General features: G+C 39.8%; 1 protein-coding gene across 5 annotated transcripts in view; it reads right to left on the bottom strand.

Moving 5' to 3' along the window:
* The window catches only part of TASP1 (taspase 1), an 82035-nt gene extending 60132 nt beyond the window's left edge, over positions 1-21903 (bottom strand). Inside the window, exons 1-6 of one of the 5 annotated variants that reach the window (XM_042467170.1) lie at positions 21714-21903; positions 17730-17949; positions 15208-15275; positions 11951-12019; positions 2138-2258; positions 911-995 (exon numbers count right to left, since the gene is read on the bottom strand). In XM_042467170.1, coding sequence (XP_042323104.1) covers positions 911-995; positions 2138-2258; positions 11951-12019; positions 15208-15275; positions 17730-17874 — 488 coding nt within the window. In that variant the 5' untranslated portion in view covers positions 17875-17949; positions 21714-21903. Of the gene's footprint in view, positions 1-910; positions 996-2137; positions 2259-11950; positions 12020-15207; positions 15276-17729; positions 17950-21713 lie in introns of those variants that run through there. The other 4 variants (XM_042467208.1, XM_042467180.1, XM_042467190.1 and 1 more) reach the window with 4 other exon arrangements.
* Positions 21904-23738: the final 1835 nt, after the last annotated feature.

Here is a 23738-nt window from a genome sequence, read left to right as displayed (position 1 = left end):
GAGACATGCAGGCCCAGCACCATCGGGCCTGGCCCAGATTAAGAAGCTGGGGCAGGAAGGGTGGGCGGATATCATATCCTTACGACTGGAGTATGGCTTTGGTGTGACTTCCGGACTCTTAGGATGCATGCATCATTTAAACAGCATACCTCCAAAGTGACCTGAAGCAGCTTTTTTGGCCTGTCTGTATGGGGCCTCTGAGTTTACTAAAGGTTTCTGGAAAGCATAGGAAAATTATGTCAACAAAGCTTCTTGAAATTAAATCCCCACACATTGGCAAAACATGCCAGCTACAAGTCTTCCCCTTCTCATAAATTATCTAGAACATTTATTTATTAATCTAAGATAATCCTATGCCCTGGCCCATTTGAAATGAATGCTCATACATTTGCTTTTCCCCCTCCACACTTAAAAATCATTACAATTACAAAGGACAAGGATAATTCATCTTACCCTCAACTTTCCACAAATATTAAATCAACTTGAAAATATATTTTCCTCAAGGAAAACAGCATATGCTAAAACTTTAAAAATCTGGAAGTAAAAGGAGAGCATAAATGTAAGATTACCCAACAACAAGCTATGTTTAGCTTTGAGGTTTGATTTATGGGACTTTAATATTTCAAGAACAAAACATCAGAAATAAAAGCTTAGTTACAGTGTAAATATCTATATAAACAACCACAAAAATAAGCTCAAATGGAGGGCCTTTTATCCTTAATACTCTATTCTATTTGCAGCTATAATAAGAACACAAGATGTTACAAGAATTGAGGAGCAAAGCCAGTCCACATCTTAAAAGCACATTACTACTGATGTTCATGAAAGAACACTAGAGATCTTTCAAGAACACATTCAAACACTGTTAAGTATCACAGCACCAAAGAAACAAGCAGAATAAAGTAATTACCAGGGTGGAATTCTGCCAGCAGAGAGTTTGCCTTTCTGACCTTCACACAACAATCTATTTGCCACAGAAACAGGATTTTTGATTCCTGAAAGACAAGAATGGTTTGAAAACATTGTCAGGGGATACCTGTGTTAGTCTGTTACAACAAAAACATCAAAGGCAGACTCATGTTCCAACTGAAAGGCTGACTGGAAAATGAAAAATAAAATTACACCATAAAATTATACCAAAATATAGGCTGAAATACAGTACTATGCAGAATAAGGCCCACGACTGTGACCTAAGAGATTCTGCTAGACTTTATATATGCTATACATAAATACTTGAGAAACTCTTTATTTTTATCTGGACTTGAGAAAACTGAAGTCACTCAACAGCATGTAAGACTACTTACTGTGTGATTAAGATAACACTATGTTCTAGTTATGCATCTGTAGAACATATTTCATGGTATACTGTCTTAGAAACAGAAAATATGGTAGTACTCCAATCCCCGAAATACAAATCTAGTCAACAGTGTGGAGGAATAATGCCACAAAGATCAAAACAATGATCACAAAGGAAGTGAACAGTAAGGCTGGGGCCAAAGTTTCACTTTGCACAACACCTAAAAGATAGCAGGTTGGATCCAGGGTCCTCCCACTCCATTACTGGAAGATGCTATTAAGTAGAGGTCTGCTCAGGAGGACACTCTGGCTAGTAAGAAGGGAGGGGAGAGGATTCCTCCACCAACCTGCCAGAGCCATAGCTTAATCTGTTCTGAAAGGCCTGCCAAACTCTGGAGGAGATTTTCAGGGTACAGAGAAAAGCAGGGTGACAGGGAATCTGAAAACCAATACTGACTAACATGCTTTCCACCTTATTCACTCCACTGAAATGAGAGCAATTCTAGAACTGAATCACGGTGCTTATTTTTGCTCTATGTATTTACAGCATTATACTTAAGTAAAGTGATCTGAAACACTATGCGTAATTTCAATCAACGTTTTAATTGGTTGCAATATAATATTTACAGACTACAGTGGCCTTGCCGAATTAACAGATGTGTTGGACAAATGCATCATCCCCAGTCAGCTGGCCATTGTGTTTGCCATGCCCTCTCAAGATTATGGCAGCTGCAATCCAACACATGTGGAAGTCACTGAGTTAGGAAAGATAGCTTTAATTACATACTAAAAGACCTTTATGAATGTCAACATTTCACCTTTTAGAACTTGATCAACATACCACTGAGGGCACCAACTGCTCCAAAATTTAATGATTTTCCATCCATAATACTGGCATCACATTCTATTTCACCCAAAAGGTTTAGATTAGACCCCATTCCTGCATTCGTAAAAGGTGAATCCTACAAAGAAATGTAAAGAAAAATGAATCAAGGTAAACATCCATCAAGCACAGTAGTCAAATAACAATTACTAGGCCAAATGGCTGCCAACCATATGCCACTCAGCCTAGTAATTGTAACTGAACCTTCCTTACATGAAAGGAGAAAAAGGAGGTGCAAGAAAAAGAAAGAGCACATGCAGAAGGTATGTAAGGAATTACAAGTGGCAGAAGTAGCACCTAAGTGATCTGCCTTGAAAACAAATTCATGTGAAATGAGGTGCTTTCTGGATACACTATTTGAATGCCTGCCTAAAACCAAAACAATACAGCATGGCAGAATAATGGCAAATTCCAAAGTATTTGCAAAGAATGTGTACTTTGATGGGAAATTCTAGAAGGATGATGCAAATTAATTTCTAGACTACATTGGATAAACTAGACATAGTTCTAACATACAATTATGTCCCTGAGCCATCCAGAAGATTTCATCTGTTTTCCTAATAAAATGAGGGCAAAAATGATATAAATAAAATATGAACAGAATGTGTGCCTATGAAGAAAAAAAATATTTCCACTGTTTATTATATACAGAAGTAAGTCAACATGGCTTGGACCCAGGGTACTTAGAGGACCGCCTCTCCCCATATAATCCGCCCCGCACACTCAGGTCAACTGGGACGAAATTACTGGAGGTCCCAAAAATGCGATATGCGGGGACCACAGAGGGCTTTTTCTGTTGCTGCCCCTAAATCTTGGAATAATCTCCCTATCGAGCTCCGCTCCACTGCATCCCTAGTTCTCTTTAAGAAGAATCTGAAAACATATCTTTTCCTGCAAGCCTTTCCACCCTAAATGATTTTTTTATTATTCTTTACCCTTTATCATCGACCCTGGAATTTGTACTTTGACTTCCCAACTGCCTGCCCCTTGTATTTGACTTTGTCTTTTAACTCTGTTTTTAACTTTGTATTGTTATATTTTCCTTATGTATGTATGCCGCCTTGATCAGGTTACTGGAAAGGCGGGCTACAAATAAAACCTATTATTATTATTATTATTATTATTATTATTATTATTATTATTATCATCATCATCATCATAGCCATATATTAGTAATAAAATTCAGTAGTGGCTGCTGGCTTCCATGTCAGAGGAGCAGTGAATATACCCTAGGTTTTAGTCCAGATTTCAAAGGAGCTATGCAATATGCTGAAATTTATACCCAAAGCGAGAGGCTTAAGGAATAACATCCCCGAAAATGAGGAATGAAATGGTTTCTCCCAAGTCTTTCAATTGCCATTTTGCCATATCACATGTTTGTGTTTCTTAAAGGTGGCTGGAGAAACAAGTCTTCTAAATGGCTCCCATAGGGAGTTAAGAATGTTATTCCCCACTACTACAAAGCAACCAAGATTACTGATGTACTGTAATACAAGGGAAGCCTCTCATCATCATTATCTAGATCACTTGATTTTGTTACTGGTGCCTTCAAGCCATTTCCAACTTATGGCAACCCTCAGGCAAACCTATCACAGGGGTTTCTCGGTAACATTTGTTCAGAAGAGGGTTGCCATGGACTTCCCCTGAGGCTGAGAGAGTGTGGCTTGGGGTTTCCAAGGCCAAACAGGGATTTGAACCCTGGTCATCATAGTTATAGTCCAATATTCAAACCACTGCACAATGTGGCTCTCAAGGCAAATCTATCATGTGGTTTTCTTGGCAGAATTTGTTCAGAAAGGCTTTGCCCCTGCCCTCCTCTGAGGCTGAGAGAATGTGACTTGCACAAGGTCACCCAGCGGTTTCCATGCTGAGAAAGATTCAAACCATGGTCTCCCACTGTCCTAGTCCAGCACTCAAGGTAATAAACATGCTGGCTCATCTGGACTACTACAAATTAGATAATACTATGAAGTTACAACCAAGTACTTGAAACACTTTGGCCTGAATCCAAACTAAATTAGTTGAATTCATTTTCCATCACAGTAAGAAACTTAGCTGAGTTCCTGATATTTTTCACATTGATTTCAATGGAATCTAATTATAATTAGTTTATTCCAGACACAATCATTTGGCACATAAGAGAAGAACAATAAATTATATGAGAAGGAATAAGGCAAGTTGAGACTTTAATTTTTCAGGCTGCCTACAGTTAGAATATAAACATTAAGGAAAAGGAAAACTGGAGTCTCAAATCTGCTTGAAAGAACTGGTAACTACCATGTAAAATGTGTACTGTCATCTCTTTTCATCTTCTCTCCTCAGTCTCATCAACTATCACAGATCATATTCCTTTTAAAGTCTTACTTTACATTCTTTACCAGTTTGCAACAACAACAAAAAGTGTAACCACAATCTATTCTGAGGAACCAGTAAGATGAACCTATACAGATAAGAAGGGAAAGTTAAAGAGAATCTATGCAAAACATTTGTCAGCCAACACTGTAATTTTCAGATAAACATCATCATGCTTGGTGATTGAAAATTGGCACTACTGACTTATTCCAATAGCAAGAACAGATAATTCAAACCACTTTCATCTATATACAGGCAGGCGCTTACATCTCAGCCTCTCTCTCAATACTCAAAATTTCATTTCTAAAATATTTTACTTTTAAGATGCATTTGCAAAAGTATTAGCAGTATTACAATCACACAATATTTTCTATCTGCATTCAATCACCGCTGGAAAATCTTTAAAAATTACTCAACTCTTGACATTCTAGCTGAGTTTTACAGCCAAATGATTATATTGCTTTGCTTTCACCACGGGCTGAATAATATTTTGGTGATATGGAGAGTGTTTGACCAACTTTGTTTGCTCTTACACAGCATAAATCTTGAGTATGATGCAATCTAGGTTGCACCTATGGATCACCTATTAATGGGGATTATTATTATTATTATTAGTAGTAGTAGTAGTAGTAGTAGTATTTCTTACTGCTGGCTCCAGAGGTGAGGAACTTTGGGAGGGCAATATTACCATTTATGAAAGATCAGGAAGACTGAGGGTGCTATGAATATGGATTGAGACTAAAGGGTATTCTTATTAATAAGGACATTTTGCTATGCAAACAAAACACAGCTCACACAATATAGCCACACAATATATATAGCCATGTCCTTTCCAGGCAAACATTCTCTGAAGATGCCAGTCACAGATGCTGGCGAAACATCAGGAAGAAACTGTGCTAGAACATGGCCACATAGCCCAACCCCCCCCCCCCCCCCCAAAAAAAAAAACTGTGGATGCCGGCCATGAAAGCCTTCGACTTCACAAAACACAGCTCAGTTCTAGGAATGTCTAGTCTGAAATAAACAGTGCAACAGGCAACCAAACTGCCAAGTTCAACTCCATACAATCCCTTCAAACTTTTAAATATCTTTTAATCTCTTATTTCCAATTATTCACCGGAAGTAACATCACAAGAAGCTTGCAAGTAAAACATACTTTTGTTAAGGTCATTCATTTATCTTTGGACCTCCCCCATCACTGGTAGGATTGCTGTTAGCCTCTCTGGAAGCAATAAGAGGCCCCAGAAGTATTTCTCATCCATATGTTATGACTGAACCAGGACTGAGCCCCAGTGGCACAGTGCTTAAATGCTTGTACTGCAGTCACTCACTCACAAACCATGAGGTTGCGAGTTCAACACCAGCAAAAGGGCTCAAGCTTGACTCAGGCTTGCATCCTCCCGAGGTCACTAAAATGCGTACCCAGATTGTTGGAGGCAATTAGCTTACACTTTGTAAACTGCTTAGTAGGGAGTGCTTAAGTGCAATGATAAGCGGTACAGAAATGTACTTGCTATTGCTATTGAACTGTTAACCACATTGGATTTTGTAGGATAATACAGGGCCTCAACAGATCGGCATAAAGAGCCAGATTCGGGATGGAGGGAAGGCTTGGAGTCCACACGCCAGCCATCCATATGCTGACCCCATGTCGCCCACCTGATCAGATGGCGGGTGGTGTCATGCCACATCTTTGGCGCAGCACTTACATGTACAACAGCAAAGAAGCGGTGAAAAGCGGCTCCTTTTGTGCCGCAGAAATGCCAGATTGGGGCCACAGCATGTAGTCACCGCAGCCCCAATCCGTGACAAAGAGGGGTGGTCTGTTCAGCGCCATAGTCTAACTTGATGTACAATCACTACAAGCAAGCATGCTTACCTATAATACAGTGCGCCCGCATCACACGCGGGCGCACTTTATGAGGCTTTTCGCATACACTTAAAGCCGCGCGGGGAGGAAGAGGCAGCACGTACACGAGCCCCATTCATTTAAATGGGGTTCAAGCATGTGCGGAATTTGCTTTACACGGGGATCCAGAATGGATCCCCCACGTAAAGCAAGGGCGCACCGTATCTCTTTTTTTAGATGGAGGAAGCCCACTTCCTTGTGAATGGAACGATCCCCTTTGTGGAGTATAAGAAGAGTAACTAATTGTATCATAATGGTTCGAATGTAAAACTACCATTTTTCTTTTACTGTCAGGAGATAATGAGCATATAATAAAAACTAATGAAGTAGCATTAGCCATCAAAAGAAGAGCTTTTAAGACACTAGCAATCACAAAACCCTATTATACAACATGAATACATTATAGCACCATATAAATTGCAATATCTCTCAGTTTCTCAACTGCAGAACACAAGTATTATAAATCTGCCCTTGTAACAAAGCTCTCTTCAAAACAGCATCCAGGCTCAAAGAACCTCTATGGCTGATATTTGATATCCATATGTGTAGGATGAAAAGGCTCCACGCTTATCTCACAGCTAGCTGAAAGCCAGCAAGGCACAAATCAGATCAAAAGGCAAGTGCTAAAAAACTCATTAAGTAAATTTCCTCAGCTGCTACAACATACAGAATTGTTCCATTTTTGCTTGTTGTTTGAGGCCCAATAAAAAAGCCATGACCATTATGGCCTTTTACGTCCATGTTATTGGAAACAAAATCTTAATAGTTCAAACATTCAGAACACAGGATGAGGCACTTGGTACTCCCATTATGGGAGAAAGGTGGGATATAAATCCTTGAAATAAATAAATAAAAATAAATGGCTAAATTAACCTTCCTTCTCTGGCTGCTCTTTTCTTACCTGTTCTATAGTAATTAGTACTTTCTATAGATAATGTCACATCAGTAAAATCAGTGGTCCAGAAACCAGGCAACATATCAAAATTACTTCTCCCTAGCACATGGAAAGACAGCTTTTCTACACTCAACGAACAGATTCCCTTACTACTTCACTATTTCCACTGTGTTAGGGCACAGCAAAAAGACTAACAGATCTTGTGCATATAGCTCAAGTTATCCAATTAGAGCAAAATTTTGGAAAAATTGATTTTTCTCTAAACTTTGCTAATAATCATAACAAGAACGGAGAAGACTGAATGAATACAAGACAGGGTATTTTGTAAGGATTAATTTCAGGAGCGTATTTAAGATGTCCATCTAATACTTTGGGACAAACTATGCATGCAGATTAGGAGAGAGGATGGTCTGAGACATTTATTTCACATTTATGTGCTGTGATTATTACTGCTAAACAAAAAACCCTTATTAAAACATAAAATTGCTGTTTTAAATTTTGATTATTCATTTACAGCAACCATGCATACCACTGTCTTCCTTGTTGTTCTTCAAGTGAGAATTCCCATTCATTCCAACTATGTTAATATAAGAACTATCCTGTAAAGAAAATAGCACTCTCTTCACTTAGAAAAAAAAAGGAGCTAATGAGAGCTAAGGGAAACGGTCAGCCATCCTCAAAGCTTAGTTCAGAAAGCAGTTCAATAAAAATAAACAAGTGTGGCAGCCAGCAAGCAAAGGGGATCGCTATTCTTCAGAAACATTCTTAGAAGGTGTACAGATAAAGAAATGCATGCTACAATTCTCTGCTGACCTAGATTACTGAGCATGCTGTAGGCAGAAGAAGGTTGCATTAATACTGATAACATGCAGTTTGCACCGGCTTGTGAAATAGCTCTCATATGCTGAGGCTTCTTTCATGCAGTGTTTTCAAATGCCAATCACACTTTCTTTTCTCACTGAAAGAAAGAAAAATACTTAAACTAAGCTCCTCTTTGGCAAATACTTTCTATCAACATCAACTGCCTTAAGGTTAAGAGATATAGCCGCTATTCAAAATTAACTGCAGCTCATCATCTTGACCTGGCTTTGCTCTCTCTGCATCAGAGACATTCTAGCCAACTGCCTCTCAGTGGATCCACATTGTCTGGCAGATGAAGCGTATGTTCATTCCATACCAAAAAAAAATAATAATGAACAAAAACAGCACAGCATATCATGAGCAAACTGTCAGTTAGCTCATAAAAGATCAATAGAAACCCCAGCTCCTTGACAAGTCTTTGAAGTGATGCCTCTTGGACTGGCTGGAATCCTGTGTAATTGGTAAACCCATAAGAAGTTGGGGGAGCAGATGAGAGGACGCAACTGCCTGGAAAAGCTTATTCTCTTTCCCTGTCTCGCTTTCCCTCATCCTTCAAACAAAATTGGGTGATTTTAAAAAGATTTTCTTACATAGCCCAGGTTATCTTAATCGCACACAAAACATGTCTGCATTCAAGTGCTTTTGTTAACCTGATCTTTGAAAGCCTGGGTATAAAAGCATTCAAACATTTCAGCCTTACCATGGGACTCCTTAAAAGTTCCAATGCATGCAATGGTTTTCCTATTAACTTTATTAGTGCTGGTAGGAAAACCATACCTTTCCGAAAAAATAAAGTACCCAAAATTGCTTTCTTCCAGAGAAAATTCTTTCCTGACTCAATTCCACCAAGAGATCGACCAACACAGTTCCAGTTACAATGGAGTGAACTCCAACCTCAATCCCACTGTAAACTCTGTTCTATTCATTCTAAGATCACTTCAGAATGCAGAAATTTGAATTGTTCAGGTCCCAATACTATGCCTCTAGGTCTTTTTCCAAACTCTGAGCTCTTTCTAAATCTGTTTTTCTGGCCCTGAATTCATTTTGAAGATAGACTTCATTCTGCTGTTTTTCACAATTTAAATTATTAATTTTGAACAGTGAAGTTTCAAGCTGCAGGCTCATCAAACCACATAGCTAGGGCTATCAAACCATTTGGCACTGAACCTCTAACTAAATAGAAATATGTGGCAGAACTGTATTTAATTCTTGTTCTTGATTTTCTTTTGATGCAGATCATTTTTCCCCAGTCTCAGTTTGAGGAAGTCCTATTAGGTGAAGTGCTTTGCTCAAGTTGTGTCATTTTAGCTTTTTTTTTTTAATTGAAAAAGAAACAAATAAAAGAGAGTGGACTCTTGTTCTACGCTGGGGTTTGATTCAAAGATCCTGCGTGGATAACAAAATCCGTGGATGCTCAAGTCCCATTAAATATAATGACATAGCAAAATGGTGTTCCTTATAAAAGATGGCAAATCAAGGGTTGATATTTGAAATTTATACTTTTTTGGAACATTTTCAAACCATAGATGCTTGAATCCATATATAAAAAATCCATGTATAAGATGGGCCGACTGTACCAAACAAACACATTTCACATTCAAAGCCACAAACAAACCAGTTAACCACTACATAATTCTACCAACAATTGTTCATCCTCTCATTATGACTATATATACAAAAAGTTGTCTCACGTTATCATGGGGCAACATGCCATGTGCTGGTATCCTGTTGAAAAGATGCCTACTCCCCCAAGGCATTACATGCAATGCACACATAATAAAATGGTCAACATTATTCTATTTGTGGCTCAAAGGTTTATACTAAGTAACAATATGTACGCCAAAAGGTATTACAACCAATGTTTAAAGAATGCAGTGCCTAAACCAGGACCTCTTCATGCTACTCCCTTTTGGAACACCACGCTTCAGCCTGTGCCCCCTTTTCAGTGTAAGTCTATATCTATTCCTTAAGCCAACATCCCCATGATGTCTCTATCCCCCTCCTTCCCACTACTATCAGTCTAAAAAGCAGAGATACCTATTATTTAATTTATAGCTCATCTTTCTTTCACAACAGCACTAGAGGTTTCCTAAGTGGTATCCACTAAGGCACAGACAGGCTTGGTTTTGCTTTAGTATAAGTCTTTCATGTGCTTTCAGACCATACGCTTGGATTGTTGCCACCATTATTATGAGAGTTGAATAGTGAATGGAGTGATAAGAGCTGGAGCAGAATCTCACTGACCAAAATCCCCTTGTCCAAGTCACAACCTCTCTGCTTTTTGAAGTTTTTGTAAGTATATGATTACCGCTAATTACAATAATTATAACTTCTGTCAACAGCCGAAACAAAAGAATCATCAGAAAGGTGAGAGGAACTGGAAAATAAAAGACAGTGTTTAGTGAGTCTATGACTGGGAAGAGAACTAGAAAAATGGAAAACACATACACCCCAGAGAATATCAGCAAAGAAAAGAATTAACAAACACAGAACTAAGGCCCTTGGGAGATGAGCAGCCATAAACTAATCCTCTTCCCATATCTGGATGGCTGAAAATTCAGGCAACTAAAGGGCAAGCTGAGTCATGGTGCACATTTTAAAATATTACAACTGCCTATAAGTTAAAATCTCTAAGACACCTGGGGGTGAGGGGGACGGGGAAATTTTGATATCACTAGGAATGTGCAGCAAAGCCCTTTCTTTAGGTCTGCTGATCACTAGGCCCACAAAGATATATGCAGTCACTGCTTCCCCCTAACAGACATGGTCACAAGGGTGAACTACAACTGAAGGAAGGATGTGGGACCACATACCAAGACAGCACATAAAGCAATAGCAAAATTTCCAAAAGATGAAGAAAGCAAGAAAGCAAAGACCAAGAACAACAAAAGGGGGCAACGATGGCTGGGGAGAGAAATTAAGTTGGACTGTCAGTCACTTATTCTACCTTGCATAAACATCTCTTTTTCATACACAAATTTTAGCCAAACTTTTGCCGAGCATTTTAACAATAAATTTCTAAAATTGTTTTATTTGGAATTTTTAGGAATCGGAAAGTACTTAAACCTCCTGCTAAACTACAGTTAAATGGCTAAGTATTGACCTCAGAAGTCACTAGATTAGGGTGTAACTAATTTTCTGTTTTTGGCCTACAACATTATAAGGACTCTCAAATCATTTGCGCCCATTAATTCATTTACACTTTCAAATACAACACAGAAATCCATGGGACAGTTCTAGTTCCAGTCCTGTTACCTACTAGTATTTCTGAGTGACCTGGAAGGCATTAATAATCAAAGTGACATTCAACTATATATATATATTTTAAAATACTTAATTTACTATTATAAACCCTCCCCTCTTTAACAAAGCTAGTTACCTATTGTTAATTCAAGGGTCAATGCAGTGTTTTGCCACGACAAGATCCCTTGAGCTCATAAAATTACTGTTGCGTCTCCAGTCAGGCTGAAAGTATACATAAAAGAAGAAGAAAACCCTAACCTCTAAGGGAAAGTTAAAAGGTAAAATGTGCTCAGAGTGATCTGCCAAACACCTTCCACAAGAAAATAAACCTGTAGCAATAATAAACAGTAAGAAAATGAAGAGTCCCAGCATTATAGTAAAATAGATATACATCCTCTTACATATGTATAGGTTCCCAAGGTAAATGCATGTAATACAGGACAGGAGGAATAGAAAAAGGTGGTTAACAAACTGCAACCAAATGAATGAATGCCTGAATAAATATAAGTACCTCTAGTTCAACTAGCGCTGCAGTCACTGCATCTGTTACAAGAGCCCCAGCCTGTAGCTTTTCAATTGCCTAGAAGACAGAATTTTTAAGGTATAAAATTTTGTCTCTTAATTTCTCACATACTAAATCTTCTATATAATATAACCTTGTGAATTATAACCTAGTGAGTACTATAATGCTGGTCCTGAAACAGATGTTTTTCAAAGTAGTTTCCTGAAATATGTAGGGACGGCTCTAAGAATGAATGAACTTCCAAATCATGAACTATACAAACTGAGAATTCCAACTATATTATAACTGCTAACTCACACATTAAAACAGTCTGCTACATGAAGACACCGATGCTACACTATAAGAACAGACAACTAGAAACATTTTTCTTTTCACTGCATGCAACGGGTAGCAAAGCAGAAAATTATTTTCTCATTATAGATCAATTAGGGTTATTTATTTATTTATTTATGGTATTTATACCCCGCCTTTCAGCCCTAAAGGTTATCAGAGCTCCCTAAGATCTGAATTTAAATCTGAATCCTACTAGTAGTATCAATTATAGTAGACTCACTCATTCAATTACTGAATAGTGAGCAAACAATTCTGTAAACTCCAATGAGTCAACAGAATTCAGGCCTTGCAGTGAACCACTAGTTACGGGAACAGATTTTCTCAGTGAATACAGTGAATTAACATAACATCACAACTGTGGGGGGAGGAAGTGTTATACTGTTTGTATACAATTTTCCATTTGGACACTTGTTTGAGCTACTTAAAAAAGAGCCCAATGAAATTCCAAGGAAAGAAGTCAAAACTAAACAAGATATTTGATGAGGGGGATATTGTCCCATCAATTACACTGCATTCCTGTACCACTGAAGACAACTGTAATCTATAATAATTTGAATGATGTGATGACCACCTCATATTTTATATCCTACTGTGACTGCTACAGACTGAAATTGTCTTCCTGACCAGGTCCCACAATCTGTCATTCTCAATTATTACTCCTTAGTTTAGGAATTTCTTCTCTCAAGAAGATTCAAAACAGCCCATGCCAAAAACAAAACAAGACCTTCACTTAAAGCACAGAAGCATTTTTATGCCTATGTCAAAGCAGTTTGGAACTGGGTGGATAAACTATAGTCCCCAGATGTTGCTGGACCATGAATGACGATTATCATGATTCCTGATACCTTGCTTAAACTGGAATTCAAAGACATAGCTGTGTTAATCTGTAGAATGAGTATGTAGAGAGATCTTATAGCATCTTTGAGACTAACTTGAGATGCTTCGGAGGAAGTAGACTGAAGTCTACGAAAGCTCATGCTGCCAACTTCTTTCTTTCAGTTAGTCTCAAAGATGCTACAAGATCTCTGTATATACTGCTTAAGGTGGAATACAACATTTGGAAATGCTAAACTCACCCTCCCTATTCTAAATAAAAAAGTAGGTGGTGATGAGACCATTGTGGTAGAAACACAGATCTAAAAAGTAGAACAATTACAATGGGCCCTCTGTATACGTGGACTTGCCATCTGCAGATTTAAACATCCACAGATGGGAAGCCCATAGGGGGGAGGCGGCAGAGCAGTAGAGGGAAGAAGGAAGGAAGAAGAGGCGGAACACGGCCGTAGCCAAGGATAAAAAGGAGGAGGAAGAGGAGAATGAAGGAATACTGGCTGGGGTGGCAACCAGAGGGAAAGAGGAGGAGGAGGAGGAAGGAAAGAAGAGGAGGAGGAAGGAAGGAAGGAAGGAAGGAAGGAAGGAAGGAAGGAAGGAAGGAAGAAATGGCTGCAGCAATGGTTGAGGGAAAAAGGAGGAAGAGGAAAGAAGAAGAGGAGGAGGAGGAAAAAAAGTGGCTGCAACTGCATGGCGGGTGCAGTGGCAGGAAGAATAGGAAAAATCAGAGGAGGAGGAGGCTCTTGTCTGGGAGACTCCCATCCCTGGTACAGCCAAAACCCCTCCATTCTGGGGGGCTGGAGAAACCCCGGGCTCCAGGAAGCTGAGGGGTGAGGGGGGTAAAGTCCTATTGTCTCCAATGGTGGCATAGCCACACTATGGGATTTGAGCATCCACAGATTTTTGGGGGGGAGGGAGAACAGATCCCCCACGGATACCAAGGGGCCCACTGTATGTAGCTGAAACACAGTTCACTATTTAATGCAATGCCATCTACACCAGATAAGGGATTTAACACAGTTTCCATGGCTCAAAGCTATGGAATTCTGTATACTGTCCTTTTATGAGACATTAAGCCTTCTCTGTCAGAGAGCTCTGGTGCCACAACAGACTACAAATCTCAAGATTCCAGAGCATTTGGCCTTGGAAGTTAAAGTGGTGTCAAACTGGATTATTTCTGTAGTGTGCAGCCTGAGTTCAACATGCTTTAGTCCCAGCTAAATTTGTGTAGGATTTCCAATCTAAACAGAGTTGTAATTAAAAGCACAACTCCAAAGGTTATTAAAAACCATCTTGTATAACTGAGATAAAAGAGTAGAAAAAAATAAGACACTTCCAGGAACTGAAGAAGATGGCTGAACAGTCCTATCACACTCACCTACAATTTTCAAGTGAAATATTACACCAAGTAGCACCAATATTTCATTTATTTGTTTAGCACAAAATGACAATTTCCTCAGGAATTTTAGTTAAAAGGGCAAGTCACTAAAATATAATGTCATTTAAAATTGTTTAAATTAGCATTCTTATGCATACACACACACAAATTTGTCACTTTTTTTTTAAATTAATCAGATATCTACAGGTTGAGTCTCCCTTATCCAAAATGCTTGGGACCAGATGTGTTTTGGACTTTTTAAAAATTCTGGAAGACTTACGTACATATAATGAGGGACCTTGGAGATGGGACTCAGGTCTAAACACAAAATTATTTTATGCTTCTCATGCACTTTATACACATCACTTGAAGGTAGTTTTATAAACAATGTTTTTAATAATTTTGTGCACGAAACAAAGTTTGTATACTCTCAATCATCAGAAAGGAAAAGTGTCACTATCTCAGCCAATCCTTGTGGACAATTTTGGATTTTTGAATATTTCAAATTTCAGGTTTTCAGATAAGGGATACTCAACCTGTATTATAATTTCTCCACTCTGGGAAGAAATGTTTGTGTGTCTCCAAAAATTAAATACAGTCCTTGTCAAGCTTGAAAATCACCTTTTTTCTTTTTTTAAAAAACCCAAACATTTCTGATAATTACAAGTAAACTGAAAGAATTTTTAAACTGACCACCTCTTACCTTCCGGCAGGCTCTTTTGCACACATGCTTATATTCTTTGGCTTTGGATTCAGAATGATACCCTGCACCTAATATCAGGAACATTTGGGGTTTGGGATAGTGGGAAGGAAATTGGGTCAAGTACATAAAAACAAAGTTAACAGAATTAGGCTTTCCCTAAAACACAGAACAGCACAAAGGTACTCTCTATAAGAAGTTTGTAAACCCACAACCATCTTATTAGAAGGAGGGGGGGCATTGTGCTGTCCTCCAGACCTTGTGAAAGAGGAGTCCCAGCATTACTCACTATTGGTTTATACTGGCCAGGGTTAAAGGGAGTTGCAGCTCAACATCATCTGTTACAGAAGGCTAAACATTCCCTCCTCTAAATTAAAGCCTTCTCCATACATGCTGCTGACAATATTTTGTTCTTTGAAAAACTCAAATTTCTATTGTATAACATAGAGATAAAGGTCTATCAACATCCAGAGTACGGGGTGATCTGGAATTTGTCTCCATGGGTTTCATACTCTCACTTTCTGAACAAAACATTTTGTCTTTTACAGAGTGGTGTGGGCTGATGTACACCTACATGAATTTCTTGTGGATCACAACTGTACATTACTTTATTCAGTCTAACCCCGGGTGCACGTCAAATTAAAAGGATTACACAAAACATCCAACCTGAAATTTAGAGCTCTGAATTCATGGGGCTATTTCTGTTGTTATGTGCTGTCAAGTCAACTCCAACATATGGCAACTCTCCTAAGGTTTTCTTGGCAAGCTTTATTCAGAGGTTTCCGACTGGCTTCTTTTAAGGCAGAGAAAGTGCAATTTGCCCAAGTCCACCCAGTGAATTACCTTGACTGAGTGATCTGAGCCTGAGTCTCCCACAATCCTTTTTCAACACTCAGACCACTACACAACACTGCTAATGGATTTTCATAATTGCATGGAATTATTTTTTATCCATGCCTAAAAATAAGAAAACAGCACTTGCACATGATGGATTACCCTACTGCATGGTAGATATTTTAGGCCTAATATTCACTGCGATGTTTGCTTCTTCACAACAGAAAGTGGCAGGTCATTCTATATATGCCAGTTTGCATATATCCAGAGCATTTGTTTCCCAAATTGTAACTCCCACTCTTGCTTCCACTGCTTTACAACAAACCAACCAACTGAAGTTTTTCACATCTACAGTAATTCACCTTATACTGCAAAATGCTTTATATTTCCAAAACTGATAGTAGAACAGCAGGTTATTTACACACCTTATGCTTAGTTTTCTGCAAAAGGAATAGCTAAAAATTTTGCCAAACCAGAGTAACTAGATAGTTCTAAAACTTAAAGATCATGAAACAAGACTTTAGATTTATTAAATTTAAGCTAGTATCTTAAATTTAATTAAGTTAATTAAATACATATATAATTACAGTGCTCTAGAAATAAAGTTTAATAATATTAATAATAATAATAATAATAATAATAATAATACATATGACAAGAAGCTGGGAAATTTACTAAGTTTGTTACTGTTTTGGCGATCACGTCAATGCCATAGTTTAAGAATGAGCAACCTACAGCCTTCAGACTAATTTCAAACAAATCTGCCCAATGTGAAATGCTCTCTGGCAAGACCAACCTGTCCTCCTAAAATCTTGCTGTGTAGGGAAGAAGATGGAGAAAGACTGTACTAAGAGAAAGAGGGAGCATCCTTGCCCACTTTTGGCTCCAGCTCTGCCCATCAAAGGCATGTAGCTCTAAGACGACCCCACGAGAATCTAGTCCTCAAAAGAAATGAATCCCCCCATTTTCACCTTTTGTCAAAAGCAACATGGTCAATCCAGAGAGGTAGAACCAACCAGCAAGAACTCAGAAAGTCACTTTTCAAAAGAGGAAAGGATGTAAGTCTTAAAATGAGATGTCTCCTGCACAATTGTCTCCTGCAAATATCTGCGTCTTACACCACCTACTCTATGAGGACTAGGATAAAAAGAATAAGGATGATGAAGATATACAAAGAAGACCACTAGAATTCAAGCCCATAGCCCAGTGCAATTCTACAGAGGAAATGTGCCACAAGGTACTTGCTTATTCATTTCTTCCTAGCATCTACATCCAACATGCTCCTCAAAGTATCATACACAGATTGAGTATCCCTTATCCAGAATACAGAAATCTGAAGTACTACAAAATCCAAACTTGTCCACATGGGTGGCGGAGATAATGACACCTTTGCTTTCTGATGGTTTTGTGTACACAAAATTTGTTTCATACCAAGAATCATTTAAAATATTTTGTGTAAAATTGCCTTCATGTTATGTGTATAAGGTTATACAAAATATAAATTAATTTCATGTTTAGACTTAGTTCTCATTTCCAAAATATCTCATTATGTATGCATATGAAAATATTCCAAAATCTGAAAAAAATGGGAAATCCAAAGCACTGGTCCCAAGCATTTTGGTTAAGGGAGATTCAACCTGTAGTATGTTCTAGAACACCCCACCTTTCTGTTGATTAAGATGAGTCTATACCTGCATGTACAAGTACAAATCCCACTTGTTTCACTTTCTGAGCTTGCTTCGCTTCATGTTCATTCACCGTCACCCTTACTGCAGCGGTGGGAGAAGATCTGGAGGGAAGAACTTCTACAGAGCTTATTCCCTTTTCCATGATCATAGTTCAAGGTTACCATCTTCTGTGGAAGGGAGCATGCTTCCATCCAAAGACAAAAGGAGAAGGGAACAACACTTCCTGAAAGCAAAATAATATGCATATATTATACTTTTTAAAAATAATAATGAGGGGAAAACTTCAAGCAAGTTAATTTTATGCAATTTAAAACCACGCCCAATGTATTAAGCAAAATTACATAATTATAGATTATTAGTGGCTGTAATGTGCTTCTTCCTCTGCCCCATACCAAAATCAAAACCAAGAGCAATATGGTACAAATAATGGACTACATATTCAACAAAACTGTACAGTAGTCTTCATTTACATGTACAGTGGGCCCTTGCTCTAGAACCCACCATAGATACTATAATCCCATAAAATTCAATGGATAGTAAAATGGTGTGATTCATATAAAATGGCAAAATCAAGGTTTGCTTATATATAATTCAAGCCACGGATGCACGAATCTGTGGATTTAAAAAACAATCTGTGGATATGAAGGGCCAACTGTATATTGTACTAAATAGGATGGCTTTTAAATCTGAATAGAAAGATTAGGAAACAAACTTCTTTTTTTTTAAGGCTCCACAAAACCCCTTGAGGACTAACATTGATGATTCACCATTAACGGTGCATCCCAGGAAGCTAAATACAGTACCTCAAACCCTCTTTTCCTCACTGTACCTGCACTCCCTGTCTTCCAGCTACAAAGACACACAACGATCAATATATTTTGTACTATTTGTTTCTTCCCCCTGTTTTTTGTACCACTGTGCCCAATAAAATGTTTTGGAGAACTGAAAGCTTGTGTCACTTATGCACTACTTCTGTAACATCTCAGCTGTCCTAGAAAAGACATTATGAAAAAAGGGTTTTTGTTTTTACATTAACATCTAGGAAGAAGATGTAGTTTACCAAGAAAGCATAAGCCTTCCCTAGATGAGGAAAGGTGACTGGGTTGCTATCTTATCAGTTTGGAAATAAGACAGCCACCTAAATATAGGATTCTTCTCTCCCACGAAACACCAAATCTCTGGCAAAGCATGATTAAGGTTACTGTTCCAAGTTAGCAGAAGCCTTCCTTTCTAAGCGCTAGAAATATACTCCCAACGTTTCATTGTGGCTCCTACTTAGTATCTTCTGTACTCCAAAAATCAGTCATTCCAGGCAAAGTTTGTTCTAAACCTGCCATAGAATCATAGAATCATAGAGTTGGAAGAGACCAACCCCCTGCCATGCAGGAAATCCAAATCAAAGCATCCCCGACAGATGGCCATCCAGCCTCTGTTTAAAGACCTCCAAGGAGGGAGCCTCCACTACACTCCGAGGGAGTTTGTTCCACTGTCGAACAGCCCTTACTGTCAGGAAGTTCCTCCTAATGTTGAGGTGGAATCTCTTTTCCTGCAGCTTGCATCCATTGCTCCGGGTCCTAGTCTCTGGAGCAGCAGAAAACAAGCTTGCTCCCTCCTCAATAAGACATCCCTTCAAATATTTAAATAGAGCTATCATATCACCTCTTAACCTTCTTTTCTCCAGGCTAAACATCTCCAGCTCCCTGAGTCGTTCCTCATAGGGCAAGGTTTCCAGACCCTTCACCATTTTAGTCACCCTCCTTTGGACACACTCCATGTCTTCCTACCATTCCATTTTCAATCACAATTTCTTTTTAAAGGATGCTAAAATTGCTGAATAGCACCTTTCAACCTATTGCATTATTTCTTGACAATCTGGAAGTATCTAAACTCTACAAATTGTGAAAACAGTCTTGTTTTGCAGTTCTATCCCACAAAATCCTGGGCTTTGTAGTTTGGTGAGGTATCCAACCTGGTCTCTCAGAGAGCCTCACCAAACTACAGATCCCGAGATTTTATAGGATAGAGTGATGGCAGTTAAATTGGTGTCAAACTGACTGACTTCTGCAGTGTGGCTACACCCTTAATCCAAATCAAATGAGCAGAAATAGGAAGGAAAATTCTAGATGAGAAGCAGGTATTCCTTTGTGAACTAAAATTAACAAAATTTTGATATATACAAAGATGACACTCACATACACACATAAAATATACAGAAATTCAACAGAAGGTACACATAGATTTATGAGATGAGATACTCCCTGAATCTGATATTTTATGCTATATATATATATATATATATATATATGCCTTTTTAACACTTTGCATTTCACTAAGTACAACAATACTGCATATTTTGTCAGTTGTCTAAATGAGAGGAATACTTTATGCAAATCTGCATGATGGCTAGAGGATTTAAGAAATATGAGCATGGTTAGTAGGCCATCAACGTAGAATTGAAGGATGCAAGGAAAAGAAAAAACTAAACAGAACGTAATAGATTAAATGCTGACAGCGAAATCAAGGAAATAATATGTTTAAAATGTAACAGGATTCTGTAGCAGCTTTGAGACAAAATGAAAGAAACTGACAGCATGAGCTTTTGTAAACTCAAGCCTACTTCCTTCAGATGCAAAACTGTTTGTTGTTGTTTCTTCCTGTTAACCGTCCTCATGCCAATCTCAACTCATGGTGACCCTGAGGATGAGACATCTCCAAGACTCCCTGTCCTCCACTGCTCTACTTAGGTCCTGCAAACCCATACCCATGACCTCCCTAATAGAGTCTATCCATCTGACATGTAGCCTTCCTTGCTCTCTTTCTATTTCCCTCTACCTTTCCTAGCATTATTGTTTTTCCAGTGAGTCGGCTTTCTCATGTGTCTGAAGTACAACAGCTTCAGTTCAGTGGCTTTCAAGGTGATTTCTGGCTTGATCTGCTCCAGTACCCATTTGTTTGTCTTTTTGGCTGTCCATGGGATCCTCAACACTCTTCTTCAGCACTAGACCTCACTGAACTAATTTTCTTCCTATCTTCTTTCTTAACTGTCCAGCTCTCACATCCTTACACGGTAAAAGTATGATTCTAACCTCTTCTCCAGCACCATATCTCAATGTGCTGATTTTCTTCTTGAAAGCCGTACAGTGTAATCAACATGCATCTGAGGAAGGAGGCTCAATTCTACAAAAGCTCACCCACTGAGATCTGTGGGAGATCTGTTCCTACTGCAGGTATCAACATCTGTGAGAGCTCAAGTCCTGTTCTCCCCAATGGCTGCGTGGCCATGTGCATGTGCTGCCACTGGGGACAAGGGGGACTTGTCGACCATGGATGCTTAAATTTGCGGACGGCAAGTCCATGGATAACGAGGCCCCACTGTTACTACCAACTTCCTCTTTCAGTGAGTCTCAAAGGTACTGCGAGACCCCTTTGCAAACGGACTTTCCAGACTAATATGGCTATGTCTTTGAAATCTAAATTTAAAATGTGTGCAAGATTGAAACTGTGTCACAGCAGAACAGCTTATACTGCATAAATTTATTATACACACATTTATACACAAACACACATATAGATGTGTGTGTATATATATATATATACTGTATGTACAAATATATACACAATATACACACATACATACTGTACAGTATATTCACACACACATATATATGTGTGTGTGTGTGTATTACATGCACACCACAGGCCATCCTACTTCGACACAGCTTCAGCCTTGCTCCCATAGATACACAATGTGTGTGTGTTGTGTTTAAAAAAAGCAACCCTAACAACCGTCATGAAGGCGGAGGCTGCTCCAGCCGGGATGAGCCCCGTCCCCGTCAAGGGCGAGGGAGCTCCGAAGGCTGCCTCTACACTGCAGAAACCTGACACACTGCCATGACTGCGTTGCTGTGGAATCCTGGGAACTGTAGTTGGTTGCGGCGCCAGAGCGAAGAGGAGGAGGAGGAGGAGGAGGAGGGACAGAATACCCACCCGCCGCATCGCCCCCGCCCCTCCCGCGATGGCCAGGCAAGGCTCATCCGCGCAACACCGCCGGGGCTGAGCCTGGAGGCCCTGGGGTCGCCATTCCTGGGGCGGAGGAGGAGGAGGAGGACTACCCTGGCCGCGCCGCCGCTACCGCCGCCATTTTCTCCTCCATCATGGCCCACCTAGGCTCCTCCCACCGCCGTTGCCAGGGGCAACCCCCAATGGAACCGGGTCGCGTTCTTAACGCGTCACAAGGGCGCCTCTGGCGCCTGCCCATGACGTCACCAAGCCCCGCGCGCGCTCTAAGAGGCCAAAGGGGGAAAGTGCAGGAAGAGTCCCGCACTCACCTACACTTCCGGCTCCCGTTGGCCACCAGAGTGGAGGAACAGTTCCTCCTCCTCTTGATGGAATCTCCATAGAGATTGTGTTGCTTGTTGTTGCTGCGTGCCTTTAAGTCATTTCCGACCCTAAAGTGCGAATCCGTCATGGGGTCTTCCTTGACAAGGTTGATTCAAAGGGAGCTTGCCCTTGCTTTCCTTTGAGGCTGAGAGAGTGTGACTACACACTGCAGAAATAATCCAGTTTGAGACCACTTTAGCTGCCCTGGCTCAATGCTAGGGAACCCTGGGGGTTGTGGTTTGTTGTGACCAGACCTCTCTCTCACACACAACAGAAGGCCTAATAACAAAAACACCATGTTTTTACCCAAGAGGACATCTCTGATACAGATATGGATTCACACTTCTTAGTCATGCTCAAAATGGCGGACGTTTTCAGATTCCTCTTGGACAGAAGGGTGAAATGTAGGACAGGTCCTGGAAAAGGAAAACTGAGCTCTATGGCTTATGAGGAGACACCATACGTTGAATATGAGCCAAGCGTGTGATGCAGCAGCTAAAGAAGCTAATGCAATTCTAGACTGCATCAAAAGAAGTATAGTGTCTAGATCAAAGGAAGTAATAGTGCCACTCTATTCTGCTCTGGTCAGGCCCCACCTGGATTATTGTGTCCAGTTCTGGGCACCACAATTTAAAAAGGATGTGGAGAAACTGGAGCATGTCCAAAGGAGAGCGACTAAAATGGTGAAAGGTCTGGAAACCATGCCCTATGAGGAAAGACTTAGGGAGCTGGGGATGTTTTAGCCTGGAGAAGAGAAGATTAAGAGGTGATATGATAGCCCTGTTCAAATATTTGAAGGGATGTTATATTGAGGAGGGAGCAAGCTTGTTTTCTGCTGCTCCAGAGAATAGAACCCTGAACAACGGATGGAACCTACAGCAAAAGAGATTCCACCCAGGGAACACACAAACATAAGCACCTTTGTCACTTCTAGCTGCTGAAACTTCAAGAAGAGAGGAAAATCAGTGCTATTTTAGGGTACATATTTCACAGGACTGCCTGACTTTTTTTCTGTTCTCTTTCCTAAGCCCAGAAGCTTATTAGTACTGTTTTGCTGGAAAGGAAAACAGCACTTAAAACATCAAGTCATTAGGTAGGATCCAGTTTAACTCATATTTAGTCTAGGTTTAACTCACAGCAATGGGTCTTCTCATGGGCCCGCTACATACCTCTGGGATAGTCCGGGCTGGTGGTGGCCTGTTTTTCCATGGAGGGACTCTGCCCCCAAAACAACCCGGAAAAACAGGGTTCTTTGGGGTCACTGGGTGCACTCATGACGTAAGTGATGCACAGCTACGTGTATATGCTGCGTGTCACATACATCAGAATGGTGGCACCTGTATGGACGGGACGCCACCATTAGTCTGCCGCCGTGCCGTGCTAGTGTTAGGAACTGTGCAGTTGGTGTGTGGTCCCTAACCCTAGAATCGGCGGCAGCACGGCACTTCAGGACCATATGTCCCGTGCCTAAGTTCCCTATTTAAGTATTTGAAGGGGTGTCATATTAAGGATGAAGCAACCTTGTTTTCTGTTGCTCCAGAGAACAGGACCCAGAGCAATGGATGCAAGCTGCAGGAAAAGAGATTCCACCTGAACATTAGGAGGAACTTCCTGACAGTAAGGGCTGTTCGA

This window comes from Sceloporus undulatus, chromosome 1 (assembly GCF_019175285.1).
Source record: "Sceloporus undulatus isolate JIND9_A2432 ecotype Alabama chromosome 1, SceUnd_v1.1, whole genome shotgun sequence".
Lineage (NCBI taxonomy): Eukaryota > Metazoa > Chordata > Lepidosauria > Squamata > Phrynosomatidae > Sceloporus > Sceloporus undulatus.
The sequence above is the reverse complement of the archived record's forward strand: the minus strand, read 5'-3'. Positions and strand labels throughout refer to the sequence as shown.